The following is a 15,493-nucleotide window of genomic DNA, read 5'->3' as shown; positions in this document are numbered from 1 at the left end:
ATTACTTTCTGTTGTCTGACTGCTCTAGTGGGGACTTCCAGTACTCTGTTGACTAACAGTGGTGAAGGTGGCTATCCTTGTTGTGTTCCAGATCTTAGAGGAAAGGCTTTCAGTTTTTCTCCATTCAGTATGATACTAGGGACTGGGGTGTTGTGATCTAAGCCATATCTGCATTAGGAGGCACCCCAAGCCCCAGAACACTGTCATTTTTGCAGACTTGTAGCAGCACAAGTGGTCTTGTCTTGGATACAATCTGGAAGAATTCTCTGGATTACCAGACAAAGACTCTTATTTTCTTCCTTTACTTTCTCCCAAACAAATGGAGTCTGTCTCTCTGTGCTGAACTGCCTCAAGCTGGGACACAAGCAACCCTGGGACCACCACTGTGACTGTGCTGGGTCAAACCTGAAGCCAGCACAACTCTGGGTTTTGTCCAATGCCCGCTGTAACCACTACCTGGCTATCAACTATGTTCGCTCAAGGCCCTAGAGCTCTACAATCAGCAGGTGGTGAAGCCAGCCACTCTTGTGTTCTCATGTCAGGGCAGTGAGTTCTCCAAGGCTCCAGGCTGGTCCAGAGATGTCATCTGGGATCCAGGACCCACAGTCATAAACCCAAAAAATTCACCTGCTGCTTTATTCCACTGCAGCTAAGTTGGCATTGAAACCACAAGACAAAAGTCTTTCCCACTTTTCCTTCTCTTTTTCCTAGGCAGTGGAGTTTCTCCCTGTGTCCACCATTATGACAGGCTTATAGGAAGTACTGCCAGGGTACTGATGATGTTCACTTAAGACCGAAAAGCTCTTCAATCATCTTGTGGTAAATGCTTCCAGGCTTCAAACTCACCCTTCAGGGCAGAGGTCTACCTTCTGGCCAAGGGTAGATCCAGAAAGACCATCTAAGAGCCAATACCTGGAACTGGAGGCACCTAGAGGCTGCTTGGTGCTCTTCCCCACTGTGGCCAAGCTGGTACCTAAGCTGCAAGATAAAGTCCTTTTTATTCTTCCTTCTCTTTTTTTCAAGCAGAAGGGTTCTTTCCTTGTAGCCACCACAGCTGTGAATATGCTGAGCGACACCTGAAACCAGCACATCTCACAGTCTCACCCAAGGCCATGACATGTACTACCTGGTTAGTGCTACTGATTATTCAGGACCCTAGAGCTCTTAGGTCAGAAGGTGATAAATCCTGCCAGGACTGGGTCCCCTTCAAGGCAGTGGGTTCTCCCTGGCCTGGAGTGTGTCTAAAAATTTCACCTGAGAGCTAGGGCCTAGAATGGGGGCTTCATGACTCTGCACAGTGCCCTATTTTACTGTGCCTGAGCTGGTGTCCAAGTTGCAAAACAAAATCCTCTTTACTCTTCCCTGTGTGCTGTGCTTGGGAGGGGTAGCACTCCCTTAGCCGCCCAGGATAGTGTCTCACTGGGTCTCATGCCCCTCCAAGTCCACTGGATCTGAACCCAGTACAGCACCAGGACTTGCCTAGGAGTTGCAGTCCTTGTGGCCTTGCCAGCCTGTCAAGTTTATTTAGGACCCCAGAGCACTTTAGCCTGTGATGGTTGAAGCTTGCAGAAACTCAAGTTCTGACTGTTGGGATAGGCGATTCCCCCTGGCTAGGGCTGGTCTAAATGCTCCCTCTGTGGGCACTGGTTGTGTTTTGACTGGTATTGGTAGCACTGAGTTCCCATAATTGCTGCACCCTTACTCCCCCCAAATTCACAGATACTCTGCACAATGTGGCCACTGCTGGGGGATGGAGAAAGGCTAATGCCAGTGATTCAAGACCATCTTTCCTACCCTCTTCAGTGTACCTTCCAGCGATACGAAGTTAACATCACTCTGATTGCTCACCTGTTTTTGCTTCTTTGAAGGTGCTTTTTAATGTAGATAGTTGTCAAATATAGTGTTCCTGTGGGGAAGATGATCAGTGAAGGCTTCTATTTAGCCATCTTGCTTCTTCCCCTCCACATGTGTACACATTTTTGTATGGGTGTATATTTTTATTTCTCTAGGAAATATACCTTGGAGTGGAATTCTAGGTTTTATGATCACTTTATGCTTAACTTTTAAAGGAAATGCCAGACTGTTTTCCAAAATGGCTGTGCTATTTTACTTTCCCATCAGCAATATGGAGGGGTTACAATTTCTCTGCATCTTTGTCAATGCTTATTATTGTCTGGTTATCTTTTTTTTTCTTCAAATTTTTTATTTTAGCCATCCTAGTAGGTGTAAAGTAGATTTTGTGGGTTTGATTTGCATTTCTCTGATGACTACTGATGTTGAACAGCTCTTCATGCACTTATTGGCCATTTGTTCTTTGGTTTCTGGCTGTGGGTTAATGGAGAGTCAAGTTGAGGTGGCTTAATAAAATAGCATATTCTCTAATAGATTTATCAAACATTTTTGTGATCTATCTTCATTCTCATTCTGTCCCTTTTTCTCTCCCTACTCCCCCAACCCTTTGAATATACAAATTTAGGGGTGGAAACCCCAGAGAGTATGGATCTGGTTTTCCTTTCTTATGCCAGATGGCTGGAGCTACTCTTTTTGATACATCTCAAATCCTAGAGTGTAGACATAAGGTAGGGTAGGGTAAGGAAGGGAAGGTGCCTTTGGAGATTCCAATCCTATGGACATAGAGAGGAGTATCAAACAGCTCAGGCCTGGTGTTTTCTGCTCTATTCTTTTTTTTTTTTTTTTTGAGATGGAGTTTTGCTCTTGTTACCCAGGCTGGAGTGCAATGGCGCGATCTCGGCTCACTGCAACCTCTGTCTCCTGGGTTCAGGCAATTCTCCTGCCTCAGCCTCCTGAGTAGCTGGGATTACAGGCACGCGCCACCATGCCCAGCTAATTTTTTGTATTTTTAGTAGAGACGGGGTTTCACCATGTTGACCAGGATGGTCTCGATCTCTTGACCTCGTGATCCACCCGCCTCGGCCTCCCACAGTGCTGGGATTACAGGCTTGAGCCACCACGCCCGGCTCTGCTCTATTCTTATCATGGCTGGTGGGGTAGTGCCTCTTGTAAGAACAGGTTCTATTCTTTCTTTTGCTTTTTTAAAATATACATTAAGTTCTGGGATACATGTGCAGAACATCCAGGTTTGTTACAGAGGTATACACGTGGCATGGTGGTTTGCTGCACCCATCAACCCATCATCTACATTAGGTATTTCTCCTAATGCTATCCCTCCCCTACCCCCCAAGTCCCTGACAGACCGCAGTGTGTGATGTTCCCCTCCCTGTGTCCATGTGTTCTCATTGTTTAACTCCCACTTATGAATGAGAACATGCGGTGTTTGGTTTTCTGTTCCTGTGTTAGTTTGCTGAAAATGATGGTTTCCAGCTTCATTCCTGTCCCTGTAAAGGACATAAACTCATTTTTTTTTTTTTTTTTGAGACAGAGTCTCGCTCTGTCGCCAGGCTGGAGTGCAGTGGCACGATCTCGGTTCACTGCAACCTCTGCCTCTTGGGTTCAAGCGATTCTCCTGCCTCAGCTTCCCGAGTAGCTGGGACTAAAGGCACATGCCACCATGCCCGGCTAATTTTTATAGTTTTTAGTGGAGACGGGGTTTCACCATGTTGGCCAGGATGGTCTTGATCTTTTGACCTCGTGATCCACCTGCCTTGGCCTCCCAAAGTGCTGGGATTACAGGTGTGAGCCACCACATCCAGCCAAACTCATCCTTTTTTATGGGTGCATAGTATTCCATGGTGTCTATGTGCCACATTTTCTTTATCCACTATATCATTTATACTGGACATTTGGGTTGGTTCCAAGTCTTTGCTATTGTGAATAGTGCTGCAATAAACATACGTGTGCATGTGTCTTTATAGCAGAATGATCTGTAATCCTTTGGGTATATACCCAGTAACAGGATTGCTGGGTCAAATGGTATTTCTGACTCTAGATACTTGAGAAATTGCCACACTGTCTTCCACAATGGTTAAACTAATTTATACTCCCACCAACAGTGTAAAAGCATTCCCATTTCTCCAAATCCTCTCCAGCATCTGTTGTTTCCTGACTTTTTAATGATCATCATTCTAACTGGCATGAGATGGTGTCTCAGTGAGGTTTTGATTTGCATTTCTCTAATGACCAGTGATGATGAGCTTTTTTTGTATGTTTCTTGGCCACATAAATGTCTTCTTTTGAGAAATGTCTGTGCATATCCTTCGCCCACTTTTTGATGTTTTTTTTTCTTGTAAATTTGTTTAAGTTCCTTGTAGATTCTGGATGTTAGCCCTTTGTCAGATGGATAGATTGAAAAATTTTCTTCCATTCCATGGGTTGCCTGTTCACTCTGCTGATAGTTTCTTTTGCTGTGCAGAAGCTCTTTAGTTTAATTAGATCCCACTTGTCAATTTTGGCTTTTGTTGCCATTGCTTTTGGTGTTTTAGTAATTAAGAAGTCTTTGTCCGTGCCTAGGTCCTGAATGGTATTGCCTAGGTTTTCTTCCAGGGTTTTTATAGTTTTAGGTCTTACATTTAAGTCTTTAATCCATCTTGAGTTAATTTTTGTATAAGGTTTAAGGGAGGTGTGCAGTTTCAGCTTTCTGCATATGGCTAGCCAGTTTTCCCAACACCATTTATTAAATAGGGGATCCTTTCCCCATTGCTTGTTTTTGTCAGGTTTGTCAAAGATCAGATGGTTGTAGATGTGTAGTGTTATTTCTGAGGCCTCTGTTCTGTTCCATTGGTCTATATATCTGTTTTGGTACCAGTACCATGCTGTTTTGGTTACTGTAGACTTGTAGTATAGTTTGAAGTCAGGTAGTGTGAAGCCTCCAGCTTTGTTCTTTTTGCTTAGGATTATCTTGGCTATATAGGCTCTTTTTTGGTTCCATATGAAATTTAAAGTAGTTTTTTTCTAATTCCATGAAGAAAGTCAATGGTAGCTTGATGGAGATAGCATTGGATCTATAATTACTCTGGGCAGTATGGCCATTTTCACGATATTGATTCTTCCTATCCATGAGCATGGAAGGTTTTTGCATTTGTTTGTGTCCTCTCTTATTTCCTTGATCAGTGGTTTGTAGTCCTCTTTGAAGAGGTCCTTCACATCCCTTGTAAGTTGTATTCCTAGGTATTTTATTCTCTTTGTAATAATTGTGAATGGGAATTCACTCATGATTTGGCTCTCTGTTTGTCTATTATTGGTGTATAAGAATACCTGTGATTTGGCCGGGTGCAGTGGCTCAAGCCTGTAATCCCAGCACTTTGGGAGGCCGAGGCGGGTGGATCACGAGGTCAAGAGATCAAGACCATCCTGGTCAACATGGTGAAACCCCGTCTCTACTAAAAATACAAAAAATTAGCCGGGCATGGTGGCGTGTGCCTGTAATCCCAGCTACTCAGGAGGCTGAGGCAGGAGAATTGCCTGAACCCAGGAGGCGGAGGTTGCGGTGAGCCAAGATCGCGCCATTGCACTCCAGCCTGGGTAACAAGAGCGAAACTCCGTCCCCCCCCCCCCAAAAAAAAAAAAAAAAAAAAGAATACCTGTGATTTTTGCACATTGGTTTTGTATCCTGAGACTTCGCTGAAGTTGCTTAACAGCTTAAGGAGATTTTGGGCTGAGACAATGGGGTTTTCTGAATATGCAATTATGTCATCTGCAGAGACAATTTGACCTCCTCTCTTCCTATTTGAATACTGATGCAAAAATCCTCAATAAAATACTGGCAAACCAAATCCAGCAGCACATCAAAAAGTTTATCCACCACGATCAAGTTGGCTTCAGCCCTGGATGCAAGGTTGGTTCAACGTATGCAAATCAGTAAACATAATCCATCACATAAACAGAACCAATGACAAAAACCACATGATTACCTCAATAGATGCAGAAAAGGCCTTCAATAAAATTCAACACCCCTTCATGCTAAAAACTTTTAATAAACTAGTCATTGATGGAACATATCTCAAAATAATAACAGCTATTTATGACAAACCCACAGCCAATATCATACGAAATGGGCAAAAGCTGGAAGCATTCCCTTTGAAAACCAGCACAAGACAAGGATCCCCTCTCTTACCACTCCTATTCAGCATGGTATTGGAAGTTCTGGCCAGGGCAATCAGGCAAGAGAAAGAAACAACAGGTCCTATTTTAAAGCAAACTCCAGGTCTGACCATGGAAAATCCTGAGCCAAGAACCAGGGAACTATTCTGATTGTTGTTATAATCCTATGACAATCCTCATCATGCCTCTGGGGTACTGTCACATCCAACTCTCTGATATGGAAGTTGGCAATATGGTTGGTGAAAATCCCACAAAATAAGATAATTTTATTCTTCCACCAATTAAAGGGAGACACAGACATCATTATACAGCCATATAGAAACACTATGGCCCAGGGACACATACGTGGCCACATATCCAGATACAGAGAACTACCTGCACCTTCCTCCCCCTGCAGCCTAAACACTTACATTTAAATGTTCCATGGTCACATCATTGAGGGAACTACAGGATGGATGAAGCAGTTCACAGATGATGGTGTCTGCACCCTTGCAAATCAACATTATCCGATCTTCAGGTGTCCGCACTAAAGATAAGCAAATTAAGCAAAGTAACTACATCAATTCCTTATTATAGCTTGTCTGAGCCAATGAGGGATGATAGGAGGCTATTCCCCATAACATTGTTTCTACCTTTAATGGAAGCTAAGTACTCAATGAGTGGTCACACAGGATAAATGATGAGATGAGGGTTGCTAAAAGTGAGAGAGGAACTTACAGAACCAGTTCTTCCATGGGTTCAATACTACCTGTGGAAGAGTCTGATGTAGAGTCACATTTAGTATCTCCAAGTCCCAGACCAAGGCTCTTATCTAGTAATGCCAAAGGTGAAAAATGACCTTCTTCCTCATTAGTCTGAGGCTCAAACTAACTAAGAGAGCAAGACAGGATGAATTTCTCCTATATTGTCTGCTCCCATCTCTTATTCCACGTTCAGACTTTATAAATTTATTCTTTACCTTTACCTTGGCTTTGAGGGTGCTGACAAGCCACTGCTCAGGAACATTAGGGACTTAGTGTGGACTTAGCCTATGGTAGCAAGCCCCCATATGTGTGTAGGAGAAAGTTAAAGGATATGTGAGAAAGTAGGGATGGCTGCAGATTTGTATTTGAATCATGTACCTATGAGAAGGTCTGTGAGTGGGAGAAAGCATTTGTGTGTAGATAAAAGAGAAAGGCAATGTGTGAATATGTAGGAAGGACAAAGAAGGGGAGAAGGCCAACCAGGAAGGGCACCCACCAATAACAGACATCCTCTTGCGCACATTGTTGAAGTCCAAAATAGACAGCAGTTGGTAGACTCTGGTTTTCCCCATTTCGACCACTGTGACTGTCTCAGACGTGCGGGAGTGGAACACAAAGCCAAAGTTCCTGGCAGCAGTGACCAGGGCACCTTCATCTGGTGACTGAGCCTGGTACACCAGCATGCCTGACAGGAGAGAAGAGGGCAACCAGAGCACACAGAGATGAGTAGTTGAAGTCCACCCAGAAGTGACCCTGCCTTCTAAGTGGTTTACATAAAGATAGAGCCCAGAAAGCAGCATGTTTCTTTAAAACTACCTCACAAGTGTGGCTCTAAAAGGCCAGATTGCACAGAACATATCAGTCTCTTTTCTCTTCCTTTTCTTTCTTTTTTCTGAGATAGGGTCTCACTCTGTCACCCAGGCCGTGATTGCGGATCACTGCAGACTCATCCTTCCAGGCTCAAGCAATCCTCCCACCTCACTCTCCCAAGCAGCTGTGACCACAGGTGTGCACCACACCTGGATTATTGTTATTTTTTAAGACGGGGTCTCCCTACGTTGCCCAGGCTGGTATTGAACTTTCTGGGCTTAAGTGATCCTCCTGTCTCAGCATCTCAAAGTGCTGAGATTATGGGCATACGCCACCACACCTCGCCTTCATTTCCATCATTTTCAACTTACTTTACAGACTTAAGTTGGCATTGCAGAGGTATATGGTACATATAGTGTATACAAACTGAACAAGCAGTTATTCTTTGACTTTAGTGAATAAAGATGGCTCAGGAAACTTGTTAAAAATGCTGGTTCCTGGGCCTCGCCCAAACTTGACTGAATCCATAATCACAAAATCTGGGATGAGGCCCTAAGAAAATAAATTTTTAATGAATCTCCTGGGTGATTCTCATGCAGGTCGTCCTGCATAAAACTGACCACATTTTTAAAAACACTGCTATGAGAAAATAAGATTGATGATTTGGTAAACAATTAAAAAATATATATATATATATATATATTATATATATATATATATATAAATGAGTGTTGTCACCTTTAAAAGTCACCCTGGGAAGCTAAATGACTCACCTTATTGAATCAGTCTTTCAATGTGATATTACTCAAGATATTTCTGGAACTTCTCTGTTAGAATATTGTCACAACTTGAGGTATATTTTAGATTATTTCTCTTCTGAAGGTTGATTTGATTTTTTTTTTTTATTTTTTTACTTTTTTGAGACGGAGTTTCACTCATGTTACCCAGTCTGGAGTGCAATGGCGCGATCTTGGCTTACCGCAACCTCCGCCTCCTGGGTTCAGGCAATTCTCCTGCCTCAGCCTCCTGAGTAGCTGGGATTACAGGCACGCACCACCATGCCCGGCTAATGTTTTGTAGTTTTAGTAGAGACGGGGTTTCACCATGTTGACCAGGATGGTCTCGATCTCTTGACCTCGTGATCCACCCGCCTCGGCCTCCCAAAGTGCTGGGATTACAGGCTTGAGCCACCGCGCCCGGCCGGTTGATTTGATTTTTAAAACAGTTATGCATCATTAGAGTCTTATGCTTGTGAATAAGGTAGGTGGGGAATATAATTTTAGGTCAGATAAAAGATACATCTACTGAACAATTAAGACTATTTTCTTGTATGTTTCCTATTCTGTCCCTCAAGGCAGTAAACAAGGCCAAGGCCAAATATGCTTCAAATAATAGCAGCTTGTTGGAAAAGCAGGAGACCAGAGAAGCATGTGGTAGGACATGAGATTGGGTTTTTAATCTCTGCTCTTCTTAGCTATAGGATTTTAAGCAATAAGTTAAGCTCCCTTAGCATCAGTTTCATCTTTCTTGTTCTGCCAGCCTCAGAGGGCTGATGTGAAGGCTGTAGGAGATAACACAAATGAAAGCAATTTGTAAAACTGTAAAGTGATATACAACTATAAGGTGTCACTACTGGTAGTATTAACAGTACATTGATTTTAAAGGATGTGATTCATCTGATTGTCTAAATTCTCTTTTTTTTTTTTTTTTTTTAAGATGGAATCTCGCTGTCACCTAGGCTGGAGTGCAGTGGCATGAACTCGGCTCAGCTAATTTTTGTATTTTTCGTAGAGACGGTGTTTCACCATATTGGCCAGGTTGGTCTTGAACTCCTGGCCTTGTGATCTGCCCACCTTGGCCTCCCAAAGTGCTGGGATTACAGGCATGGGCCACCGTGCCTGGCCTGGTTGTCCAAATTCTTATTTGTTAAGGAAAAAAATCTTCTTAATTAATTAATTTTTTGAGACAGGGTCTTGCTCTGTCATCCAGGCTGGAGTACAGTGGCATGATCTTCGCTCACTGCAACCTCCGCTTCCAGGACACAGGTGATCCTCCCACCTCAGCCTCTTGAGTAGCTGGGACTACAGGTGCACACCACCATGCTTGGTTAATATTTTTTTATTTTATTTTTTTTACTAGACAGAGTTTCATCATGTTGCCCAGGATGGTCTTGAACTCCTGGACTCACACAATCCACCTGCCTCAGCCTCCCAAAGTGCTACTGGCATGAACCACTGCACCCTGCCAAGTCTTAATTTGCAGTCAGTCTTTTCTCATTCATTGTTTCTAAAAACATCTGGATAAATTAATGGACAACATAGCCACATCTGGTTACTAAAGAAACTAGAAGATGTGGAGATGTCTTCAAATTGGGGAGCAACAAGAGGATAACAACTCATCTTTTATGAGGCCTTGTCAGAGATTGTGGGCTGATCTGGAGAGCAGAACATCACAGAGTCTCAAGATCAGAAGGTCCCAAGCCTCTGCTTTCAGGGACCATTCTTTTTTCTTTTTCCTGCCACCTTCCCTTCCTCAGAATAATTTTTTTTTTTCCTAGAGACAGAGTCTCTCTCTGCCACCCAAGCTGGTGTGTAATGACACGAGCATAGCTCACTGCAAACTCAAACTCCTGGGCTCAAGCCATCCTCCTGCCTTAGCCTTCCAAGTAAGTGGGATTATAGGCCTGCAGCACCATACCTGGCTAATTTTTTATTTATTTTAAAATTATTTTTTGTAGAGACAAGGGTGGACGGGGGGGTCTCACTTTGTTGCCCAGGCTAATCTCAAACTCCTGGCTTCAAGCAATCTTCCTGCCTTGGCCTTCCAACGTGCTGGGATTATAAGCGTGAGCCACTGCTCTTAGCCTCAGGGATCATTCTATAGTTAGTTACTAGAGAAGTTTCTCTGAAAATGTAGAGCACCATAAAAAATAAAAAAGAAATAAAAATAATCCGAAGCTCCCCAGATAACATCAAGTTTGACTCCCACTGAATGACTTCTTTTAAACCAAGAGTTTTTCTACTTGAATACCTCCGATATTCAAAGGAGCTCACACTTATCTTGACTGTCCATTCCATTGCCAGACAAAGCTACCTAGTAGAAAGTTCTTTCTTAGATTAAGCCATTGCAAAGCATATCAAATCACCCCACCTCCAGCCTAGACTCCATGACATATTATCCGTCCATGAAGCCACCTTAGGACTCTCCTCACCTTCTGCTTTTTCTTCTGACATCACAGTATGACACAATGAGAGTGAGCGAAAAAATAAGTGTACCCAGTGATCTCCCTTTTTCACTGCTTCCACCAAAGTCTTGTCATAAAATGAAAACTTAGGGTCAGCCAGTTTGTTGAAGGAGAAATCGACCTTTTCTTTCTGGAACACATAAGACAGAACAAAATTTTCAGCAGCAGCTTGATACTTTTAGATCAATTTGGAGGAAGTTTTTGTTGTTGTTGTTGAGAAAGAGTCTCAGTCACCCAGGCTGGAGTGCAGTGGCACAATCTTGGCTCACCACAACCTCCACTTCCTGAGTTCAAGTAATTCTCGTGCCTCAGCCTCCCACGTAGCTGGAATTACAGGCATGCAGTAGCATGCCTGGCTAATTTTTGTATTTTTAGTAGAGACGGGGTTTCACAATGTTGGCCAAGCTGGTCTCGAATTCCTGGCCTCAAGTAGTGGTCCACCCACCTTGGCCCCCAAAGTACTGGGATTACAGGTATGAGTCACTGTGCCCGGCTGGCCCTAAGACTTTCTTATCTCCACCCTGGAGTGCAATGTCATGAACACATTTCTCCAGCTTCTACCAGAACTCTCAAGGATCTTTCTCCAGTTCTCTGCATACGTGGTATTACTTGGGTTGGGTCCTTCTATGTCAAGTACAGACACAATTTTGTTGCTTGGTGCTATGTTGGGGAAAGGGAAGATTGTAGTGAGGTATCTTGGCTCTTTTCTATATCTTACCCAGAGAGAGTATGTCAGGGCAGCGAGGAAGTATGGTCAGGTCCAGAGCCAAGCCCTAGACTTGGCCAATCATAGAGTTATGAGCTCTGGGAAGTTCATGGCTTCAGTAATTTAAGAAGACCCATTATTTAGCATATATATCCCGAGGCTCTTCTAGAATTGGGCTCTTATTGTGACACATTCTTTGAAACTAGAGGCTGGTGAGTAAGGAGAGACAAGGATAGAGAGGAAGGCACGAGCCAGATCCTGTATTACCATCTTATTACCAATAAATAAGGTGTCATAGTGATTTTCCACTGGAAGTGACACAGATTCGTGTTGGAGAAAGTCCTCTAGTAGCTGCACAAAGAATATGTTGGAACTAGCAAGAAGAGAAGCAGGGAGACTAGTTAGGAGACCACTCAGTGATTCACAAGATAAATGATGAAGTAGTGACAATAAATATTAAATTAAGGGGATGGATTTGAAAATATAGAGAGCTAGAATTGATAAGACATGGATATGAGGAGTAAAAGAGAAGAAGAGTTAGGAATAATTTTATATTTCCTAATTGGGCCCTTGGATAGACAGTGAGACTATTCACTGAGATAGAATACCCAGTAGGAGAAGATTTTTTGACAGACTGAATTGGAGATCCTGAAGACATAAAGGTAGCAATGAAAGCAGGCAGTTGTACATACAGTTTTGAAGGTCAGGAAAGAGATATGAGCTAGTTTATGATCTCCTCTTTCAGATAAGTAATATTTGAGAACACTGAACCTGTCAGGACCGAGGTAGGGCTGGCTGGGAGCTGCAGAACGGCATAATCTAAGAGGCAGCACTCATGGATAACTCTGAAATTGAAAGCAAGACAACCAATTAAACAACTATGGAAAGCAAGTCCTTTAAAGGATAGAAACTGAGGATGACACCTGAGAGGAAGTGGATTCAGAATGGAGGGTAGAAGGTAGCAACTGAGGAAACTCTTGAGTTTTCGTGGTATAGCTATAACAGTTTTTATAGGATGTCTTTAGCTTTGGCCATGGATGGGAGGGAGTTATCCAAGTTTCCTTGGATTTATGAATTTGGAGGTTATCAGTACATAGGTAGTAGTTAAAGCCATGTAAATATATAAGATTACATAACATGACTATAGAGATAGAGAAGAGGTTAAATAATAGAGCCCTGAGGGAATATCAGCACCCAATGCAATGATATGAGAAAAAGCAATCAGATAAGAAGGAAAAACAAGAAGAAAGCTGTTATTTAACAGCAGTCAAGGGACAAGAAAGCTTTAAGAAAAGGAGGAGTTTAAGAGTGTTAAAATCCACAGAGAAGCTGGGTCAGGATTTAATAACAAGGTAGTCATTCATGACGTTGGCTAGGATAGTTTCAGTGGATATGATAGGACAGAGTCTGAATACATAGAGCAGGCTAAAGAATGAATGAAAGGTGAGGAATCAGTGACTGCTATAATTGCCTGTTTACTTCTCTGACTCCTCTAAACTGCCAACTCTGAAGGTAGGAATCAAACCTGTTTTGTTTTCTCTGAGCCTTTTTGTACTTACTCAGGGTCTAACATGTGGTAGACACTCAATCAATATTTTAGACTGACTGATGGAGACAGATAATGGCTAGAGGGGAATGTAAGAACAAGGTAAGGTTCTAAGTGTTTTTAAAAATATAAATAAAAATAAAATATTAAAAATGTATTGTTAGTGGTTACTTCTGGTTAACAAACTGTGGCTTTTAAAAGCCCATTTATTTTATTTAAAATTAATACTTTATTTTTTGAGACAGAGTCTCACTGTGTTGCTCAGGCTGGAGTGCAGTGGTGCACTCTCAGCTGTAGCCTCAGCCTCCTGGGTTCAGGTGACTCTCATGCCTCAGCCGCCCAAGTAGCATGGCTATCACACCCAGCTAAGTTTTGTATTTTTCGTAGAGACAGGATTTTGCCATGTTGGCCAGGCTGGTCTTGAACTCCTGGCCTCAAGTGATCTGCCCATCTTGGCCTCCCAAAGTGCTAGGATTACAGGTGTGAACCACTATGCCTGGCCTAATACTCCTTTTTTTAACAACAGTTTTAGGTTTACAAAAAAACTGAGCAAAGTACAGACAGTTCCTGCCTAACCCCTCTCTCAGCTCCACCCTACAGTTTTCCCTATTAACATCTTGCATTATTGTGGTACATTTGTTACAACTGATGAACCAATATATTGCTACATTATTATTAACTAACCCATAGTTTATATCATCTTTGACTCTGTGTTGTTGATTCATGGGTTTTGACAAGCACATAATATCATGAATCCACCATGGCAATATTATACAGAATAGTTTCACTGCCCCAAACATCTCCCATGCTCCACTGCTTTATCCCTCTCCCCAGTCTCTCCAAACCCCTGGCAACCACTGATCTTTTTGTTTTTACTGTCTTTATAGTTTTGCTTTTTCCAAAATGTCATATATTTAGAATCACACAGTATGGAACCTTTTCAAATGGGTTTCTTTCACTTAGCAATATGCGCTTAAAGTTCCTCTGTGGTGTGTGTGTGGCTTGATAGCACACTTCTTTTTATTGCTGAATAATATTCCATTGTATAGATGTACTAATGTAAAGAGCTGAGCTGAGGCCAGGCATGCTGACTCACATCTGTAATCCCAGAATTTTGGGAGGCTGAGGTGGGCAGATCACTTGAGGCCAGGAGTTTGAGACCAGCCTGGCCAACATGGTGAAACTGCTTCTCTACTAAAAATACGATTAGCTGGGTATGGTGGCCACGCCTGTAATCCCAACTACTTAAGAGGCTGAGGCATGATAATCATCTGAACCTGGGAGGTGGAGGCTGCAATGAGCTGAGATGGTGCCGCTGCACTTCAGCCTGGGCGACAGAGCGAGACTCTGGGGGGGAAAAAAAAAACAAGCTGAGTGGAAAGAATCATAAATCATATATATAAGGGGATATTCAGATATTAAGAAAGAGAGATTGACTGAGGTTCCTGAAGAAGTAGGAAGGAAGGAATGGAATCTAGAATATATAGGTTAGTACTGAAAGAAAAGATTATACCTTTTTTGAGACTGAAGGAAAGGGGGTAAAGGCAAGTTGAGGTACATGCACAGTGAAGGATAGTTAGCTGATAGTTTGGATTTTTCTCAGTAAAATAGAAGGCAATATCAACTGCTACATACTGAGGAGCCAGGGGAGTGTGGTAGAAGGCCTGAGAATGGTGATATCAGCTTTTAGAAAAGCTGATGTGGAGAATATAATATGAAGCCAATTGCAAAATGGTGAAAAATTTGCCAAGTAGCACTGGGGGCCCAGAGGACAGTTAAGTCTCTGAATCCGTAATGGTTTTGTGATCTCCAAAACAGTGCTCAACACTCTCAGATTAGAAACAGAGCAGGGTCGATGGTTTGGTTAATTCAAGGTTGAGATTTGTTCAGTAATTAAAGAGAAGGAAAGGAGAACTAGTAAGGTATTAAGGACACTTACAATTCCAGGGTACATACAGGCAAGCTAGGAAAGAAAATAAAGTCATAAGGAATTGACAGACTGGAGGAAAACAAAAGCCAAGGGTTCATAAATCTCCATGTGATAAAAAAGCAGAAATACTTAAAAAAAAAAAAACCTCAACTACTGAGCCATGTGCTAAGAATATGGAGGAATAAGGCTTGTGATCAAAGATTGTGAAAAGAAAGTTTACAATATATCTTTTTTTTTTTTTTTTTTAGTCTAAGAGGTCATCTGAACATCTGAAGGATTCTTTCAGATATCTGAAAGAGTTTATAGTGATAGGTCATCCATAAAGATAACAATACCACTCAGTGATTTGGAGGGGAGGGAGAAGTTTCAAAGTCCTCAGTGAATGGGGTTTAGAAGCCAGAAGATTCCTAGATGTCAACAAGAAGAGTTAAAGATGAGTATAGCCAGAAGTCATAAGCATCACAGGAAGAAAGATTGTATAGGGGAGAAAAACTAA

General features: G+C 42.3%; 1 protein-coding gene across 1 annotated transcript in view; it reads right to left on the bottom strand.

Annotated features, from left to right (window-relative positions):
- LOC116524642 (phospholipid-transporting ATPase FetA-like) overlaps window positions 1–15,493 on the bottom strand; it is a 118,182-nt gene that overhangs the window by 27,923 nt on the left and 74,766 nt on the right. The window contains exons 15-17 of the mRNA XM_032239969.1: window positions 10,783–10,945; window positions 7,258–7,446; window positions 6,429–6,544 (exon numbers count right to left, since the gene is read on the bottom strand). Of these exons, the coding sequence (XP_032095860.1) occupies window positions 6,429–6,544; window positions 7,258–7,446; window positions 10,783–10,945 (468 nt within the window). The remainder of the gene's footprint in view (window positions 1–6,428; window positions 6,545–7,257; window positions 7,447–10,782; window positions 10,946–15,493) is intronic.

This window comes from Sapajus apella, unplaced genomic scaffold (genome assembly GCF_009761245.1).
Source record: "Sapajus apella isolate SASKATOON/1434 unplaced genomic scaffold, GSC_monkey_1.0 scaffold46, whole genome shotgun sequence".
In the NCBI taxonomy this organism is placed as follows: domain Eukaryota; kingdom Metazoa; phylum Chordata; class Mammalia; order Primates; family Cebidae; genus Sapajus; species Sapajus apella.
This window is presented reverse-complemented; position numbering and strand designations above follow the sequence as displayed.